We start from the raw sequence: 19,964 nt of genomic DNA, 5'->3' as shown, positions 1-19,964 counted from the left end.
ACCATCATTGCCACCACCACAGCAGACTTGCAGTGATGCTGCTTGGAAGCATTTACTGCTGCAGTGAGAGTTGCCTTGCTCCCAGAGAGCGCTGGCAGGTGCCACACCCCATTGCTAGAATCTTGTTCCATGCCCTAAGTTTCTGAAATCATAGACGATCTGTGTCTTTAGGACAATGTGGTACTGTAGTACAAACCTCATTATGGCAGGGAAGGAATGTGGCCAGGTAGGTTGCCTTAAGGCCACTGGGTTGAAGCAGGAAAGGTGGCTCAGAAATGTAACCAGTAAGTAAATAAGAGGACTCTAGCTCATAAGCTCAAGCCATTAAACCTAGTTTATGTCTGAGATGAAGGGACAACTTAAAATAACCAAAATAAGAACCTTCATCTCTTTTTTAAAAATCTCAATGATCCGGCATAAAAAGACTGAAGGTATAATACAATTATAATGTTATGATAAATTGTATGAGGGTCTGTCACATGGTTAGGCCAATTTCTTTAATGAATGCATTGGATCTAGGTTTAGTCATGGTTAGAGCAGAGATAGTGAAATCAGTGTGCCATATTAATAATGATGACTAATACACACAACACATTTGGAAGGCATCAAGCTGTGGAAGGCTGCACTACATGGTCCTTTACAATGTCATGTTGTTTATATGTTACAATCTGTATATATACAGATTGCATACAAATGAAATGTCTGTGCATTTTGTCCTCAATTTGATCCCTTCAAGTCCGCTTTGCAGCAGGAATCAGCTGCACAAAGCACTGAGTGGCTCAGCCTTGCATATCATGGTCCATCTCCCCATCTTAACAGCCTTGCAACATTTTTTTTAAAAGGCGAAATGTATGTCTAAGCGAAATAATATATTGAATGGATCCAAATGCAATGATTTCAAAAACAAACACCCACATTACCTAACTGAAGACAGGAGAAGAGTATAGAGTTATAACTGAATCAGCACTGGAATCACAGGTATGTGTATCTATCTCTATCAAGATGAGTTCAGGATTTTGACCCACCCAGGTGTGAGGAAAAACAAACAGCAGCAAGCTGGTTTGTTTTATGGGACATAGATACAGAACAGAAGCGTATCTCCCTGAAACCAAGGATGGAATATTATATACCTCTCTATCAAGAACATTCAAATGCATCAAAATGTGTTTGGTGAGAACCAACTGTCACTAGAAAACACATGGAAAGCTGTCTCCCAATGGCACACTGCTAACGCATACCAGTTTTTCACATGTATAGTTGTCAATATTAGGGTCTCATCGGCCACTGACACAGAGGTGAAAACAATGCAGCCTCAAGAACCAGCTCAGATGGTTTATGGGACAGTGGTCTTCCCTTTTCCAAACCATAGTTGATACAAATGTCATCATCTGTAGGAGCTGCTGTCATACAGTACACTGGGGTCTGTGATGACACATTTAAATTTTCTGTAAATGCTAGGCAATAAGTTTAAAGGCCAGGTGCCATTATGAGAAGGGAAAAAGCCAGCTGCTGCCAGAAACTGACCACTTAATGGCAACATTCTCCCTAAATATACTTACTTCCCAAAGAACATGAAACAAAATGTTCTGCTTCTAGATGATGCTTGAGCAAATAGATCACAGAAAGCACAACACTCTTGGGCCTTTCTCTTTATCAAAAGATTTAAGACTAACAATGACACTGCATCTACTTTTAAAAGGTGTGCAAGCTGATTTACAGTATCTGCACATAATAATTTGCTTTAAGGAGGCCACCAAGACAGAAACTGATTGTTATCAACAATAGCAATTCTTAAAATATACACATCCAGAAAGTATTATAAACACCCATGGACAGACACCAAAAACAATTCTCTTCTCTTTAACATCTAGAAAGGAATCTAACCTGAAATTGAGAAGTTGTAATCTGTTCCCCCCGGATAGAGGAAACTTGTTTTGCAGCCAGCATCTCTCTTCTCTGCTGTGATAAACTAGTTGCAGCAGCCGCTCTGAAAAGCTTTCAGGAGCCTCTAATCTGCTTGCCTGCTGACCAATGAATGGCTGCCATAATCAGCTTATGAAGACTATGGCTACCCGACACAAACATTCAGTTTTGGCTGGCTATATAAACATCAGTCGGCAGTTCTTTGTCTTTTGACTTTAAGGGGTTAAAAGGTTAGGAGAAGAAAGTGTTGAACAAGCAATATTTGGGCACATCCCAGCAGCACCTTTCCTCACCAGAAAAATGAAGGACGGTACGTTGCATTACTGCAATATTTGTCTGGGTGTATAGGAAAAAATCATGATGGAAGAGTTATATAGTGAATGTATAACATATAATAAAATCTGCTTTATTCATTACTTCAAGAAGATGGGCCACCTTCTTAGACAGAAGGGACTCCATCCATGTGCAGCAAATGCCTCAAGATTGTCTTCCTTCAATTCATATAGTCAGTGTGGTACCGCAAACAGAGGGAGAGGCATAGACGGGGATATAGTACCTGGATTGAAGTAATTGGCTGGCTATGAAATTCACTGAGTAGCTTAGGAAAAATCACTGTCTGACCCTTCTCAGATGTCTTTGAGGGTAAAAATGGGACAAACCCAGCACATGATCTTAAGCTCCTCACATAATACTAAATATATGAACCCCCTGACTCCATTTTCCCATCAGAAGATGGGAAATTTTTCTTTTTAAACAACTTTTCCCATTTCCCCCAGGCTTTCTCACTTCTAGTGAGGCGACACAGTAACACATGCATATACATGCACACGAAAAGAAAGTGTTTCCCTTCCATCCATCGCATGATCTATCCCAGAATGCTGCTCTCTCAAACTACTGAATAGCCTGGACACTGGATAACCAGAAACATGCCTTGTCCTATGTTGAGACACACAAAGTCACACTGTGAGCAGCAGCGAACCTAATGTTTGTTTGTTTGTTTGTTTGTTTGTTTGTTTGTTTGTTTATTTATTTATTTATTTAATTTAATTTAATTTAATTTATACCCCGCCTATCTGGCCCACCGGCCATTCACTGTACTGTCTCAGGATGAGAGCTTCCTATTGCTTGGTACATAAGTACAGTGCACACAATTGGTCTGAGCCAAAACATGCTTCTCAGGTTTGATAAGGGCTACATCATTTCTAATTTCCACACACTGTCATACACATGAACTCATGTGTATAATGTGGACGTGTAATGTACAGCGGGCCATTTTCCTAGAAGAGCAAGATGGGTGAAGGGAGTTCTTTAGACACAAGCTATTTTATACGCTGTTGTCAGAACATCTCCCTTTGTGCTGATAAAATGCTTTCAGTTTTAGAACTTGATCCTATAATCCAGTGGAATTTAAAAAGGCAGACTTGGAGGGGGGATTTTATGTTATTTTCCATTTGGTTTACAAGCTGCTTATACAGGCCCTTTACAAGCCAGTTAATGTCAAAGCCCTTGGTTTAATTCAGTAGTTCTTGTTCTGTTTTATAATTTTTTTTAAAAAAAACCAATATGTGAAAAGCTTTGGAGGATTGGTGGTGAAAAAATATGTGAGTCACTGTGAAGACACAGGTAAACTTCTTTGCAGATGCTGCTGATATTGTTTCTTCAGAATATGCTTGTATCATCCCCAAGCCAAAAGATGGATGACAGACTGGAACTCTCCTGCAGAGCCAGGATTAGAAAAGTTGAGGATATACAGGCAGGGAGGGCATAAAACTGAAATAAACAGAGTAGTATCTTCCAAAAACAAACAAAAAACAAACAAAAAAACAAAGCCAACCAACCAACCTAACAAACAAACAAACAAACAAGTACTGTATTGCAAGATCACTGTAACTGTTAATTCAAAAAGAAAGCTCTTTCAATATAAACCTGGATCCCTGTTCAGCCAAGTCCTCCATTTGTGCCCTGTAAGGTCAGAAAAGAGTGCTGGAGGAGACCAAGCTGTTTTCCAGCCATGCAACACCACAAGGTAACATGATGCGCTGGGAACAGAAACCCTGGGGGACAATCAACTACACTGTTTGGCTGCTTGAGGGCAAGAAGTTGGGTAGTAGGCCTACAGGAAATACAGTGGCATCTAGATTTACGAACTTAATCCGTATTGGAACGGTGTTCGTAAATCGAAGCACAATTTCCCATTGAAATGCATGCGAACGGGATTAATCTGTTCCAGCATTTCAAAAAAATACCAAAAATAATAATAAAAATACAACAGAGCAAGTCCCACTCTGGGACTGGAAAAAAAACCCACACAAAAATCCAAAAACAAGATAATACAGCACAGAAACATAACCCCCCCCCAGTCCAAACCCACCCTCCAAAACCCACCGAGAACAGTTTTTTAAAAAGGAAAAAGGAGCACCTTACCTGTCCGAAGCCTCCCGGGCTTCCACCACTGCTGTGCCCGCCGCCGCTGGGAGACATGAGCCTGGCTGGGTTTCTTCGGCCACTCGCCTCCCAGCTCACCTTCCACTTGCTCCGCGCCACCTTCCATGGGCCAGTGGCAGAAAATTCAAATGGTAGAGGGCAGTGAGGAGCGAGCAGGAGGCAAGAAGCCGAAGAAACCTGGCCACCTCAAGCCTCCCAGTGCTGGGTGACCGCTGCCTCTGATTGTGGCAGCAGGGGACCCCCGGGAGGTCTCCCAGGTGGCTTCCCCGCCACCATCAGAGATGTCCTGGGGGCTTCCCCGCCACCGCGATCAGTGCCTTCAGGCTTTCCCGGGGGTAGACCAGGCCTACCAGGGGAAGTCCTCCCCTGGTAGGCCCGGTCTACCAGGGGAGGGCTTCCACTGGTAGGCTCGGTTTACCCCCTGGGAAAGCCTGAAAGCGGCGGCGGGGAACCCCCAGGAGGTCTCCGATGGTGGTGGGGAAAGCCACCTGGGAGACCTCCCGGGGGTCCGATTGTGACGGTGGAAAAGGGCGGGAAATTTAAAATTGCTCCCCCACTGCTGCGATCAGACCCCCAGGAGGCCTCCGGAGACCTCCGAAGGTGCCGATCGCTGTGGCAGGGGACCTCCCTGGGTCCCCCGCCGCCATCAGAGATCTCCTGGGGGTCCCTTTTCCTAACCAAAGGGGTGAAAGAGCAGCCTCTTCACCACCAACGGTTTGAATGGAACGAAAAAAAGGCAGGGGAAATTTGAATTTCCCGCCCTTTTCCCCTGCCTTTTTTTTTCGTTCGTAGGCCGAGGCTCTGTTCACAAGTCAATGCAATTTTTTGCGAACGGAGCCATTCGTAGGTCGAAATGTTCGTAAGTAGGGACGTTCGTAAGTCGAGGTTCCACTGTAGCCTCATCTCTCTGGTTCATCTCTAGAGTACATTTTTAGGTTGCCACACAATTGGGCTGCAGTCAAAGTTTGAATAAAATATAACCAATACATCTGTGGTCTTTTTTTATCAGATCAAAAGGTATGGCTGCTCCTTCTTTCTCCTCCCCTCCCAAAGCTGAGGGTAGCACAAGCTCTCATGAAGTGGGGAAATAAGGGTTGTCCCCCCCAACATCTATGGGGACCCTGTCTCACTTAAACACACACATACAAAAGAATGGGTGGGAAGCAAGGATAACTGCAGTGGCATCTGCTGGCCCAGAGGGCTCTCATTGCTCCACAATACTTCTCTAGCACTTGCTTTTGAGCTCAGTAGTTGAAGAACACCAGGCTTGGAGAAGAATACTCACAGACCAGGCACTGTGGGAAGGATGGCCGCAAAAATTGAGTGTACCACCATTCACACAATACCCTTTCTTGACTGTACATTTTAAATAGTTTGGCCCTCAATCCTGGCAGGACTTAAGAAGCCTAACACCAACTGAAAGCAACTTTTTCTCTAGCACCACTGGGCTGGACCCAAGACTTTTACTGAAAATAAAGGGTTATTTTTTTTCTGACTCCTTCTTTATTCTAAGGCTGCCAGCCCTGCATGCCATGTTATTCTTGGGGGGAGGCAGTACTGGGGGGCTGCAGAGTGAGGGAAAAATTTGCAAAAATCTATTCCCCGCTTCCACTGGCAACATGCATCTGCCAGTGGAAGCAAAGACTGAATCCAACACGTATCTCTAGAAAATTCACATACCACACACTTGCTTAAAAAAAAAAAAGCTTGAAAAATGTATGATCAAAATACCATGTCCAGAATTTTATGTGGAAGCAGCAATAAAGAAACATGGATCTCAGGTAAGGGTTAAGCCATGGTAAAGAATAAAACTGGTCACAGCTCCATTTAATTAAGATGGAACATATCCTAAACAGTGAAAGCAGACATTTGATTAGGCAGAAATGCTGTCCCACCTGGATATAAAGCAGGGAAGTGGGCACGTAAAATTCTGATGCAAAGGTTCTGATGCTGCTTCAAATACAGTAATAAAACTTATTCTGTGTCACATTAGTTACTCTTAGTAAAAAAAAACCCCAACAGTTTCATATAATACAACCCATGCTCGCTATCAAAGTGTACTCAAGAGTTTTTGCCACTGAGGATGCCTCCATGGTATATTATTATCTTCATACTCTGACATGCTCCACTTTTGAACTTAAGTGAATATACATCTAAAAATAATGAAATATGTAAGACAGAAATGTATTTTTTATCCCCAAGCTATGTGTCTGTACTCTCACCAGTTTGTGGATACTGTACTCAGTTTCCCTTTAGTTATAATATTTTTTCAGTGGCTTTGACAGTACAGTATTATGTGTTACATTATAAAGCACTGATTCCACAGCTACTATATAAGGTTCTTTAGAGATAGTGGTTGTATGGGAAATGTAAAAAGATATCTTTTGTAATTGCAATTTAAAATTCAGAGTTATTTGCAATACAAAATCCATTTTTATTTCAGAGACTACAAAAATCACATCCAAGTTCAAACTAATGAGGCTTTAACAGAATGCCCTCAATTTGTTAATATGTTGAACATATGGCTCTAGAGACCTCTAAAAATTTTATGTCTATCTCTGTAATATATACTCCATTTAGTCTATGCATCCCTATATCTTAGCTGCCATACAAAGAACAGCAGAAACAGTAGACAAACCCTACCCCAAAAGAAGGCAAATTTGTAGTTAGTTGACTGAATGCACAAGTGACAGACCTTTACTCAGGTTTATCCTGCTGAAATGAATCTTTGTCTGTCTTATTCTTTTTCGTATTTGTAGTGCACAAGTGGTGTAGATTTAATCAAAACAGCAACAAATACACTGAGGACAAGGCAGAAAACTTTGAGGGCATCTGATCTGTTCTTAAAATTAAGCAGGTTTCTACCCATTCATGGTCTTGATAACAAATGAATAAGTCTACATGTATAAAATTAAATCTTCTAATGTGACCTCACAAAGAATGTGGAAATAAAAAGAGATAATGAAAGAGACTAATACGTTTTCTTCAATCAGAACACTAGAACAATCTTACACAAGCTACTGTTCTTGATCATTATTTCTCCTGCCACCATAGTGAAGTACAGAAAATAGAGCTGGGGGCCGCTGGAGGCAGAGTCTGGGTGAGGCTGGGCCACATCAGATTTTCCACCAAGTGGAGCAAGAGCCCGAGGAAGCCGCCCAGGAGTTTCCTTAGCCTGGCTGGGGCTCCAAGGAGGAGGAGGAAGGTCACGCGAGCCCTCCTCACCAGCCATGACCCCCTCCGGCTCCTTCTTCATTACCACCAGCAACAGCAGCAGGACAAAGAAGTGGAGAAGGGAGGGAGCGCCGGCAACCGCCTAGCCGGAGACATAATTTTTTTAAAAAAACCCTCACAGAATCTCCTTGCCAAAGGAGAAAAACCCCCATTGGTACCTGCGAAATTAAACAAAACGGGGCGGCCCCCCAGGTGTGCACAAGTGCACACAAACAAACACACACACACATGGAGGTCCAGCAACCTTCCTCTGAGGGCTAAATTCAAAAAAAAGGCGCACTCAGCAGCAGCAGCTTCCCCCACCACGACGGAGGAGCAAACTTTGCGAGGCGAGCCCAGGCAGCCTCCATAGCTGAGGCGGCTGAAGCAGGACAAAGAGGAGGAGGAGGAAGCACCGCCGGGCGCTGAAGTGGCCACTGGCCGGGCTGGTGCTACGGGTGCCGAGAGAGAAAGAGAGCCAGAGAGCCGCTTCCCTGGAAGAGGCAGCAGCAGCAGCTGTTGGCAGCTTGGAGGCGCTCTTTGAAGACGGGCTAGGAGCGAGCTCTACTCTCAGGCATCGTTGGCGGTGGCTCAGGCGCTCGGGGAAAAGGGCTGGCAGCGCGCCTCGCTCACCGGCTCTCTCCCAAGACAGTGCCTCTTGCACCCTCCATCCGGAACTGCAGCCTGCCAGCTGGCAGACAGGTGGGCCGGCTGGCAGGCTGCAGTTCTGGATGGAGGGTGCAAGAGGCACTGTCTTGGGAGAGAGCCGGTGAGCAAGGTGAGGCTTTTTTTGACTCTTGACAGCAGAGGACGCGTGGGCATTTCAGGGGGGCCAGGCAAGGCGGGGGCCACAAACTATCATCCAGTGGGCCGCATATGGTCCCCGGGCCGCATGTTTGAGACCCCTGCAGTAGAGTATCATCCTTCAAAATACTCACCTTTGACGGTAACTTGAGCACTGCAGGAAGCCCTTCCAGCATTATTCTCTGCTAGACAGGTATACAGCCCATCATCTTCTGGTAAAGCATCTTGAACAGTCAACTTTGCAATTCCATCCTCAAAGACTGAATGTGCATACTGAATTGGCCGATCTACAGAAGAGAGAAGAAAAACTAAGAAATGGAAGAACATTTCAGCTGGCCACTAATATACCATCCATTCCTCTGCTTTATAAATCATTTACTTGCTCTGCTATTAATTTACAGTAAAGAAATAAATCCTACTCATTGTTTCACTCCTCCTTTACTTCTTTGAAGATGATCATCAGTCCTTTAGCTATGACTTTACCCAATTCAGATGTACTGTACACCTTTGCTAAACCATTGCAACAATACCCATAGCGAATTCTTATGGTGAACTCCATTAGGCAAATACTTTACATACTTTCAAAATCATGTGCAGGAGCCTGTATGTTGGTGCTCCAGCCTCCTACAAACAAAACATTCCTTTATTTAAAGCAGTGGTCCCCAACCTTTTTGGGCCCGCAGACCGTTTGGGGGTTGTGGGCTCCATGCGCGGGCCGCTTGGGGGGCATGCTCATGGAGGGGCATGTCACGCTCATGTCTAAGATACAAGGGTGCTTCTGAGGAGAGATGCCTGCTCAATAAAATACTATGTACAACAACTCTGAGTCAAATTTCTTTATTAGACAAGGTAGCTCATGGCAATGCTCAGGGAGGGACACAAAAGTTAGGTTGAATTCACACAAATGGGTTATCCTGCGCCTGCGCAGGAACGTCCGGAAGATTCTAGATCTTAAGAAAAAAGAGTCAATTAGCTCCACCCCGTGGGGTATATAAGCCCCGCCTCCTCCATCTTCCTTTCAGTTCCCTAATCCGCCGTTACCGTAAGTTAGATAAGCATAGTATCATAGAACATTACCGTGACGGATAGACGGGAGGAAGGGAGGGATGTGTGAATTCACAGAGTACCACTAGAAGAACCAAAGTTACAGGTAAGTAACCTAACTTTCTTCGTAGTGGTCTCTGTGAATGCACACAAATGGGTGAATAGCAAGCTGCACTCACCGGCAGGAGGGTGTTACATACAGCACTGATGTTACCTGTCTGTCATGGGTTTGGAGGGAAAGTTCCATCCTATGGGGAGTGGAAGGCGGGACATCAGGAGGAGGGGCTGTACTGTATATATATGTGAAGCTTGTGTGTGAAGTTGAGCAGAGCTGAAGAAGAAGCTGGAGAAGAGCTGAGAGGAGAAGCTTGAGTGGGAGTCTGTGTGTCAGACAGGGTACTACTGTGTGTCAGTCAGTACCAACCTGATAGGTTCAGGTGTCTGTATGGTTAGCCAGAACTGATAGGTTCAGGGTCTGTGCTTCAAGTTAAGTGTTCTGTGTGAACCAAACTGTGTGTATGTATGAGTGAGACTAAGCCACGTTACTGTATCTTATTCACTTGATCCTTTTATTTTTCCCTGTGTGTTATTTAATAAACCTTGTTCTTTTATTTGTTAAAAATCCATCCCTGGTCTGTGTGACTTCTTATAGGGAATGGTTGGTGGCAGCTTAGTGAAACTGTGGCATATCCCAGTAGGTCTGGGTTTGTCACATTGATTGGTGTCCAGCGTGTGGGATACGACTGGTCCAGTTGTCCAGTGGTCCAGCAAAGCCTTGGCAAGTGTGCCCAGAGCAAGGGGGGTCTAGTCAGGGACAATCTGAGAGCACGTAGGTAATCTTCTAGGTGTACCTCACGGGGAGGTGCGCTAGTGGAAGAACGTGTAACCTCAGATTGGGGACTAGATTAGGGAGCTCTGAGGCAACTTGTTTTGGCGGGAAAAAAGCTGAGGCAAAACTGTGGAGTAGCAGTGATCTAGCCTGCCTGCTGAGAGGCCTAGCAGAGGGGGGTAGACTCTGGCTCGCAACTGTTGCAAGCTAGTGCTGAAGAACAGCAGTAATCTATAGAAAGCTGGTTCTGAGGCAAAAGAAAAAAAAAAGTGGTCGCTTTATTTTGAGGCTTGACTTTTGAAAGCAGCCTGTTCTGGGGGGGGGATTATGCCCTTGACTCGAAGCCAAATGGCAGAAATGGGTGAAGTGAAAGACCCCCAGGTTGACCAAGGTTCTGAGGATGAATTTGGCTCAGTGCAAGGTGACAGCACGGGAGAACAGAACCCAGAACTCAGAAAATTGCTCATAGCCCAACAGCATGAACTGAGGGTGAGGGAAATGGAGGAAAGGGAAAGAGAGAAACAGAGACATTTTGAAATAGAGAGAATGGAAAGAGAAGAAAGATTGGAGAGAGAGAAAATGGCGTTTGAGTTAAGAAAATTGGAACTGATGAATCAGAACAATAATAACAATAGGGATTCTGAGGGAGGCCAATTGTCTAAAGCTGACCTGAAGAAATTCCCTGTGTACCACAAGGGAGATTGTCCTGAGGTGTTCTTTTCTCTAGTGGAAAGAGCGTTTGTGGACTTCTCAGTAAGGGAAACTGAGAAGATGACCATCATGCGATCTTTAATCAGTGGCAGCCTTGCAGAAGTCTATGCAGAGATGCCAGAGGAACTGATGAAAGATTTTGCAGAGTTTAAAAAACTGGTGTTTGCCAGACATGGGATAAATGCGGAACAGCTGAGGCAAAGATTCAGGTCAATCACCAAGAAACCAGAGCAGACTTTTACCCAAGTGGGGGCCCAATTGGTGAGGCTGCTAGAGAAATGGCTATCTCAGGAGGGGACAGAGACCTTTCAGCAGCTCAAAGACTTGATAGCGCTGGAACAGTTCTATTCAGTCCTGCATGGGGAACTGAAATTCCAGGTGAGGGAAAGGAAACCGAAATCTGTGGCAGAAGCAGCCGAAATCGCAGATTTTATTTATCAAATAAGAAAACCCTTAGGTGCTGAGTGGAAATCTGTAGAGAAACCTAAAGAAACCTACAGCAAGTACTCTCAGGGACCAGGAAAAAACCAGCAAGGGGGAGGGACCCATGGTGAAGGGAAGCCCTCAGACATGAAACCAAGACCTCAGATTTTGGAGGGAAAACCAAAACAAGATGAGAAAGACTCAAAATATAGCAGAAAATGTTATTTCTGTCAGGGAAAGGGCCATCTAATCTCAGAGTGTGAGAAATTAAAGCAGCTAAAAGGAATTGTGCCTCAGGATTCGAGTGGAACCAAGCCAAAAGCTGTGTTCTGTGTCCAGAAAGAGCAAAGCTCCTTGTCACTGAGGGAGCCTGTCGCCATGGCTACTCAATCTGGAACAGTTACATCTGCTGATCAGGCTGAGGAAAATGGTCCTCTTGTAGAGGTCAAGCGCTGCTTGCTCGTGAGAACAGATTCTCAGTTGTTTGAAACCGCAGGGGTGGACGTAGGAATACTTGACCATCAGTATCGGGGGCTGAGGGACACTTGTTCCCAGGTGACCCTGTGCCATCCAGATATTATTCCTAGGGAATATATAATCCCAAATGAGAGCATGAAGGTGGCAGGGATTGAGGGGCAGGTGATCTCACTGCCAGTAGCGGAGGTACCTGTGAACTTTCAAGGCTGGAGGGGAGTTTGGCGGCTAGTGATTTCATCGACTCTGCCAGCAGCCGTGCTCGTGGGAAATGACCTGGCTGAACATGTGAAACGGGTGCTAGTGATTACACGTTCACAAGCCACCACGGGGACAGTTCAGGGGGGTACTGATGAGCCAGAGACGGAAGCAGAGGGGAGTTCAGAAGCTGTGGTGGAAACCTTAACCACAGACAGCCGATTTGGCCAAGAGCAAAAGGCAGACGCCACTCTCCAAAAGTGTTTTGAACAGGTGACAGACGCCCAGCTAACACCTGAAACCCCAGTGAGATTTCTAGAGAAAAAGGGGATTTTGTATAGAGAGACCCTGAGGAATATCTCAAAAGGGGGAGATGGGATCAGAAGTCAGCTAGTGGTACCTGAAAAGTATCGCCCCATGATCTTACAAAGGGGGCACTCTGACATGTTTGCTGCACACTTAGGGGTGAACAAAACACAGCAGAGAATCACACAGAATTTTTACTGGCCTGACATAGGGAAGCAGATCAGGGAGTTCTGTAAACAATGTGATGTGTGTCAAAGGCAGGGGAATAGCCGCGACAGGACCAAAGCAAAGTTGTGCCCTTTGCCTGTGATTGACACTCCGTTCAAATGTATAGGGGTGGATATTGTGGGACCTTTGCCCAAGGCCACAAAGAGGGGGAACAGGTTCATTCTCACCATTGTGGACCATGCCACGAGGTACCCTGAAGCCATTCCCTTGACTGACATTGAAACTAACACAGTGGCAGATGCCTTGGTGGGGTATATGTCCAGGATGGGATTTGCCTCAGAAATAATCACAGATTTGGGCGCATCGTTCACATCGAAGCTCATGAAACGGTTATGGCAAATCTGTGGAATTAAGCACAAGGAAACCACTGCCTATCACCCTGAAAGTAATGGGTTAACTGAGAAGTTCAGTGGGACTCTAATGCGCATGATTAGGGCTTACTTGGCAGAGAATCCAAACAATTGGGACCAGAAGCTGCAATCCCTTTTGTTTGCTTATCGATCAGTGCCACAAGCCAGTACCGGGTTCAGTCCGTTTGAACTTTTATTTGGGAGAAGGGTGAAAGGGCCCCTTGATTTGATCAAACAAAATTGGGAGCAGATCACCCAGGATGACCCACAAGACGTTGTGACATACATAGACACCTTGATGAATGACCTAAAGAGAAACCTAGAGCTGGCAGCAGAAAACCTGCAAGCTCAGAAGGTCAGAGAGAAAACATGGTATGACCACAAAGCTAGAGAGAGGCACTTTGACCCAGGGGAGGAAGTGCTTTGGCCTAGGCCTTGCAAAGAGAACAAACTGCAGCTGGGTAGCCCAGAAATAAAATACTTGGGTCACATAGTAGGGGGAGGAGTGATAAAACCCCTCGAGGCCAAGATAGAAGCAGTTCGTGATTGGCCCAGACCCAACACCAAGAAAAAAGTCAAATCATTTCTTGGGTTGGTGGGCTACTACAGAAAGTTCATCCCGAGGTTTAGCGAGATTGCGGCTCCGCTGACCGATCTGACGAGGAAGAAGGCTGATGACCGCATCCCGTGGACCAGCGACTGTGAGGAGGCGTTCCGGAGGTTGAAGCAGGCGCTCATCAACTATCCAGTGCTGCGTGCTCCAGACTTCGACCGGGAGTTCATCATCTACACCGATGCGTCTAACAGCGGGGTAGGAGCAGTTCTTTGCCAGGAGGATGAGAATGGTGACCAGCATCCAGTGTCCTACCTGAGTAGGAAACTCCAGAAAGGTGAGAGACATTTGGCAACCGTGGAGAAGGAGTGCCTGGCCATAGTCTACGCGATCCAGAAGGCCAAGCCTTACATCTGGGGAAGACATTTTGTTCTGTGCACTGACCATTCACCACTGCAATGGTTAAAGACAATGAAAACCCACAATAGCAAACTTATGAGGTGGGCTTTAAACCTGCAAGACTATGACTTTGAAGTGAAGGTGGTCAGAGGGTCAGTGAACTGTGTTGCTGACGCCTTGTCAAGAAGACCTGAAGAATGAAGACGGCGAAAGAAACATGGACTATGTATATATTTTGATGACAAAAAGTCAAATGTGTCTGTTTATTAAACATGTTGGTTTGTATGAATAAAGGTAACTTGATGTATTGTTAATGGTAAATGTTTAAATGCCTAATAGAGTGTAAGTATAAGTAAGTATGGTATTGTATGTATAACTGTTTTAGTATATTTTGGATCCAGGTTGTTTTTTGGTGAAAAGCACCTTAGCTTTCCCCCTACAAAACAACTTATAAAGAGGGGAGGTGTTACATACAGCACTGATGTTACCTGTCTGTCATGGGTTTGGAGGGAAAGTTCCATCCTATGGGGAGTGGAAGGCGGGACATCAGGAGGAGGGGCTGTACTGTATATATATGTGAAGCTTGTGTGTGAAGTTGAGCAGAGCTGAAGAAGAAGCTGGAGAAGAGCTGAGAGGAGAAGCTTGAGTGGGAGTCTGTGTGTCAGACAGGGTACTACTGTGTGTCAGTCAGTACCAACCTGATAGGTTCAGGTGTCTGTATGGTTAGCCAGAACTGATAGGTTCAGGGTCTGTGCTTCAAGTTAAGTGTTCTGTGTGAACCAAACTGTGTGTATGTATGAGTGAGACTAAGCCACGTTACTGTATCTTATTCACTTGATCCTTTTATTTTTCCCTGTGTGTTATTTAATAAACCTTGTTCTTTTATTTGTTAAAAATCCATCCCTGGTCTGTGTGACTTCTTATAGGGAATGGTTGGTGGCAGCTTAGTGAAACTGTGGCATATCCCAGTAGGTCTGGGTTTGTCACAGAGGGCTGTCACAGTATCATAGGTGACAGTATTGCCCGTCCAAACGCCGCATCATTTTTGGCTCTGACGTCCAGTCGGTAGTGTCTGGCAAATGTCAGAGGGGTAGCCCAGGTGGCTATTTTGCAAATGTTCTGCAGTTGGACACCCTTGAATAGGGCTGTCGAGGTGGAAACCGCTGATGGAATGTGCCTTTATGCCCTCTGGAAGGGGTTTCTTGGCTAGCTGGTAAGCCAGGTGAATAAGCTGAACAATCCACCGTGATACTGATTGAGAAGAAGCAGGAGCACCTTTGTGTGGTCCATGGTAACATAAGAAGAGACGCGGAGAGCGTCGGATGGACTTGGTGCGGTGTAGGTAGAAAGCAAGGGCCCTTCTAATGTTGAGAGAATGAAGTTTGCACTCCAGCGGTGTGGCTGGAGATGGGAAAAAGTTTGGAAGCACAATAGGCTGATTGACATAGAATTCTGACACCACCTTTGGAAGGAAGGAAATGTCCATGTATAAGGTAACTTTGTCTGGATGCATCTAACGGTACAGAGGGTCCGACCTAGGGGCAGAAATCTCGCTTGCTCGTCTGGCTGAAGTAATGGCTACTAGGAATGCCATTTTCCAGGAAAGAGGTTTTTCAAAGCATGTAGCCATTGGTTTGAATGGAGGTTTAGTAATGGCCTCTAAGACCAGCGGAAGGGACCATTGGGGTGCAATGGATTGGGAGGGTGATCGTATGTTTTGGAGACCTTTTTAAAATCTTTTAAGTGTAGGATCGGAAAAAAAGCCTTGCAGAGTATGAACGAGAAGGCTGGTGTGCTACAATCGCTGAAATGTAAACTTTAAGCGTGGAATGAGCAAGTCCCAAATTGAAGAGTTGCAGCAGAAAGGTAAATACTGTACACAGAGAAAACTGGTACCGTGGTCATGCCTTTAGATTGGGCAAACCTGGTAAATGCTTTCCATTTGCCCTCGTATAAGCGCGCGGTAGATGGCTTTCGTGCATGGTGTAGCACCTCGCGGAAACGGAGGTTATCCTCCACGCCGTCAGGCGAAGGGACCGAACATAGGGATGGAGAGCCCCGTTGTCCTGTGACAGGAGGGGCGGTATCTGAGGTAGAGGATAAACTCCTTGTGCTATTTCTGATAGGTGGGCGAACCACGGTTGCCTCGGCCGCCAAGGGGCGATGAGGATTGCGTCTGTACCATACCACATTATCCTGGCCACAGTCCTGAGAAGCAGCGGTATTGGAGGGAACAGGTACGTTAGTTCCCCTGACCATGGTATAAGGAAGGCATCTCCCAGGGAGTTGGCGTCCATGCCCGCTCTGGAACAGTATCGGGGACACTTGGTGTTGAGATAGGATGCAAAAAGATCCAAGGTGGGCTGTCCCCATCGTTTGCAAATGTCTAGAAAGACCATCTGGTCTAATGTCCATTCGTGCATTCTGGTAGGGAGCCTGCTCAAGTGGTCCGCTAGAGAGTTGTCCCTGGAAGCGATGTGGATCGCCTGTGGGAAAACATTGTGGGAGCAACACCAATTCCAGAACTTGATGGTCAGCTGGAGGAGACGCGTTGATCGTGTTCCACTCTGCCTGTTGATGTAGTGCATCACCATGGTATTGTCCATTACCAGTTGCACAGCATGGCCTTGGATGCGAAGGAGGAAGATTTTGAAAGCCTTCATGACAGCTATTAGTTTTTGCTGATCGATGTGCAAGGTCCTTTGGGTTGGGGTCCAAAGACTGTGGGCACGGAGGTTCTGGCAGTGCGCACCCCAACCTGAGGGGCTGGTGTCGGTAACGACCTGTATGGACAGGTAAGGGGAGTGGAACGGTCTTCAACGTAACAGGTTACTGGATCTGGACCACCAGGCGAAATGCCGCGCTACGAGAGGGGGGATTCTCAACCTCTTGGACTGTGGGTCTGTCACGAGATCGAACTGAGTGATAAACCAAGACTGTAGGGGTCTGAGTTCGAGTCCGGCGTCCGGTACCACCGCGGTGGTGGATGCCATCAACCCTGGAATGTGTTGGATGTAGTGCGCTGTAAGTACAGCGCGCGGTCTGAGCTTGCTCAGAGCGTTTTTGATCTTTCGAATTCGCTGTGGTGGGAGAAAGGCCTTTGTGCGAAAAGAGTCCAAGGTTGCTCCTATGTAGGAGACTACTGTACTTGAGAAGGTATGAGATTGGACTTTTTGCATTGATTCTTAGTCCTAATTTCTTTAGGGTGGACAGGGTAAATCTTGTGGCCGAGAGCGCTTCGTGGTAGGATCAGGCCACCAGAAGCCAGTCGTCAATGTAAGGAATTTTTTTTATCTTTTGGGTTCGTAGGTACGTGACGACTCAATTGTTGAATGCCAGGTCTGTATCTAATAAGGCCCAGGTAATTCACAACCTTATCCTGGAGGAGGATGCAGACCTGACATGCATAACCGAAACATGGATTGGCGGAGAGGGGGTCCCCCCCTAGCACTCATCTGTCCGCCCGGTTATGCTGTCCAACACTAGGGTAGACTGGAGGGCCGGGGGGGTAGCCATTGTTTACCAAATCCATCTTGGAGGTAACTAGGCGCTCCTCAGTGGTAAAGCCAGGTCTTGAGGCCCTCCACGTGTCGGTCAGGGCCAGGGATGGTATTGGGATCTTGCTGGATTACCGTGCTCCCCACGACCCAGCCATTTCCCTACCGGAGCTGGTAGACTTTGTCTCCGCGGCACTGTTGGGATCCCCGAAGCAATTGGTTTTGGGGGATTTCAACGTGCATGCGGGGGCAGAGACGTCCGGGCCAGCTCTTGAGTTCTTGGAGACCATGGCCTTCTTGAACATGTCCCAACATGTCAATGGCCCCACCCACGTGGCGCGGCCACACACTTGACCTGGTTTTTTCCTCCAATGGGAGCGAGAGTGGTCCGATGGTGACTGACCTTGAGTCGGTACCCTTGTCATGGTCAGATCACCACCTAATAAAATGTACCCTCAAAATGGCTCTCCCCCCTCGCAGGGACCTATTGTTATGGTCCGCCCTCGAAGGCTACTGGGTCCAGCTGGATTACAGGATGCTATGAGAGGTGTTACGGCTGACCTGGCTGGCGTTCCTGTTGAGGCTCTGGCTGATGGCTGGTTCGCTGTAGACACGATCACACCTAAACGCCCTCTCCAGTGCAGAGCCCACCCGGCGCCCTGGTTTAACCAGGACCTCCGGGAGTTGAAGCGATTTAGGAGATGGCTAGAGTGCAAATGGAGAAAGGACCCGACGGATTATAACTGGATAGCTGTCAAGGTCGCTACTAACCTTTACCTGGCTAAGGTAAAGGCTGCCAGTCGAGCATACTTCGCTAACTGGATAAGCGAAGCGTCCAACCAGCAGGCGGAATTATTCCGTATAGTGCGTGACCTATCCGGAATTGGTCCGAGTGACGGGCCTCCCCCTAGTTTTTCACCGGACCAATTTGCAGCATTTTTAAAATCTAAAGTGGAGGCCATCCGCCGGGACCTCTCTCCTTTTTTGAACACAGTGAGTCGAGCAGAGATGTCCAGCGCTCTGTCTTGCCCGGTAACTTGACTCCTTTCAGCCAGTTACGCCTGATTCTGTGGCCAGGGTGCTTGATCGCTGCCGTGCCATCACCTCCTCCCTTGACCCTTGCCCGGCCTGGCTAATCAAAGCAGCCAGGCCTACAACAACGGAATGGGGCACTGTAATAATCAATGGGTCTTTCCTTGAGGGCAGGTTTCCTTCTGCCCTCAAGGAGACACTCATTAGGCCCATTAGGAAGAGATCTTTATCTTCTACCTATTTTCCACATCCTGAAAATGGGTGGATAATACAGATTAGAATACATCTTAACTGTGCTTTATATAAGTTGCCTTAAATTTTGCCTTCCTGCCCCGAAGTTCTGATTCTGTGTTGGAGATTCTGACAGGAAGTGCTAACCTTACCCCGAGGCATCGCCTTGAGTAGCAAATACCAGGGGCAGCACTGGCAGCCACCAGTTGTACCTCCTGACCCTATTACCCTGTCATAAAGAACAAGGTTGTATATGTCACACAGCTTCTTCTGTGCCCCCTAAATTAACCTGTGGAGGTATTATGGAGGACCCTGCTCCTTTGCCCATGTTTCACAGGAAGGTTCAAGTACCAGCCTGGTTAGCTTTTGTTCATTGAATGAGAAGTGCACTATCCTGTCCTTTGCATCAGGCGGCAAAACATCTTAGGACAATGTTGCTGACAGGCATTTTCTGACATAAGTTGAGGGCATTAAGCAAGAGCCATTTATGCACTACAATGCTACTGAGGTTTACTGCAGTTTAAAATTGCTGGTTCAAGGTCTGACCCAATATGGAAGTATTCTTATTTGCACATTCCAAATACCAAGCAAGACCCACCCTAGTGATCGATATCATCTTGCTTAAAAGTGCTGTTCTGTACTGCGCACCATTTTCCTATGAGCTCTGTTCAGCATGCCTGGGAGTTGGCAGTCACAGATCAGGAATGCAACTTTCTCCTTTATTTGGTTATGGACAGCTATCCTTTCCTGCAATGCATCCTTCTTTGACAGTACGGAGAAGCCTGTTTGCATTCACAAGGACATCACAATTAACCAGCACGATCCTCAAGCAAAACTGTGTACAACAAGGTACTGGATGAAAAGTTGCAAGGAATCACAGCATTCATCTACAGTTTATAATCTACCTCAGTCTGTTTTTAAATGATATATAAACAGTTATGCATCATAATCAGAAGTGAGGGAGACAATGGTTATTTGTGAGCTCTGGGACTTGGGAATGGAAGTTAACATGTGTATGTGTTGCAGATAGAGACACAAAGTCCCTGACTTCACTTCAGAATTACATGTTTCTTACATTTCTGTTACTTAAAACCATCACTGCCTGCCAGCGGACAAACAGACGGAATACTTTAATCTTTCTGTTCCAAAGCCATAAATCATTTCGAAGCTTGTTGGTCCAAAACTGCCTCCTTCTTGCTATCAGAAACTTTCAGCGTGGAGTACTTTGAACATCGAATACCAAAGGGACAAGGTGTTACACAAAACAACTCTACAGGGCAGCAGAACTGTACCTTCCAGGGTAA

The 19,964-nt window shown here is 46.2% G+C and overlaps 1 protein-coding gene across 7 annotated transcripts in view; it reads right to left on the bottom strand.

Annotated features, from left to right (window-relative positions):
• Window positions 1-19,964, bottom strand: part of MYLK (myosin light chain kinase) — a 272,240-nt gene that overhangs the window by 135,972 nt on the left and 116,304 nt on the right. For 6 of the 7 annotated variants that reach the window (XM_072985155.2, XM_072985164.2, XM_072985149.2 and 3 more), the window contains one exon: window positions 8,520-8,672. In XM_072985155.2, the coding sequence (XP_072841256.2) occupies window positions 8,520-8,672 (153 nt within the window). Of the gene's footprint in view, window positions 1-1,884; window positions 1,968-8,519; window positions 8,673-19,964 lie in introns of those variants that run through there. The other variant, XM_078394429.1, reaches the window with a different exon arrangement.

This window comes from Pogona vitticeps, chromosome 1 (assembly GCF_051106095.1).
Source record: "Pogona vitticeps strain Pit_001003342236 chromosome 1, PviZW2.1, whole genome shotgun sequence".
NCBI lineage: Eukaryota > Metazoa > Chordata > Lepidosauria > Squamata > Agamidae > Pogona > Pogona vitticeps.
Note: the sequence above shows the minus strand (reverse complement) of the source record. Positions and strands in the feature narration are given on the sequence as shown.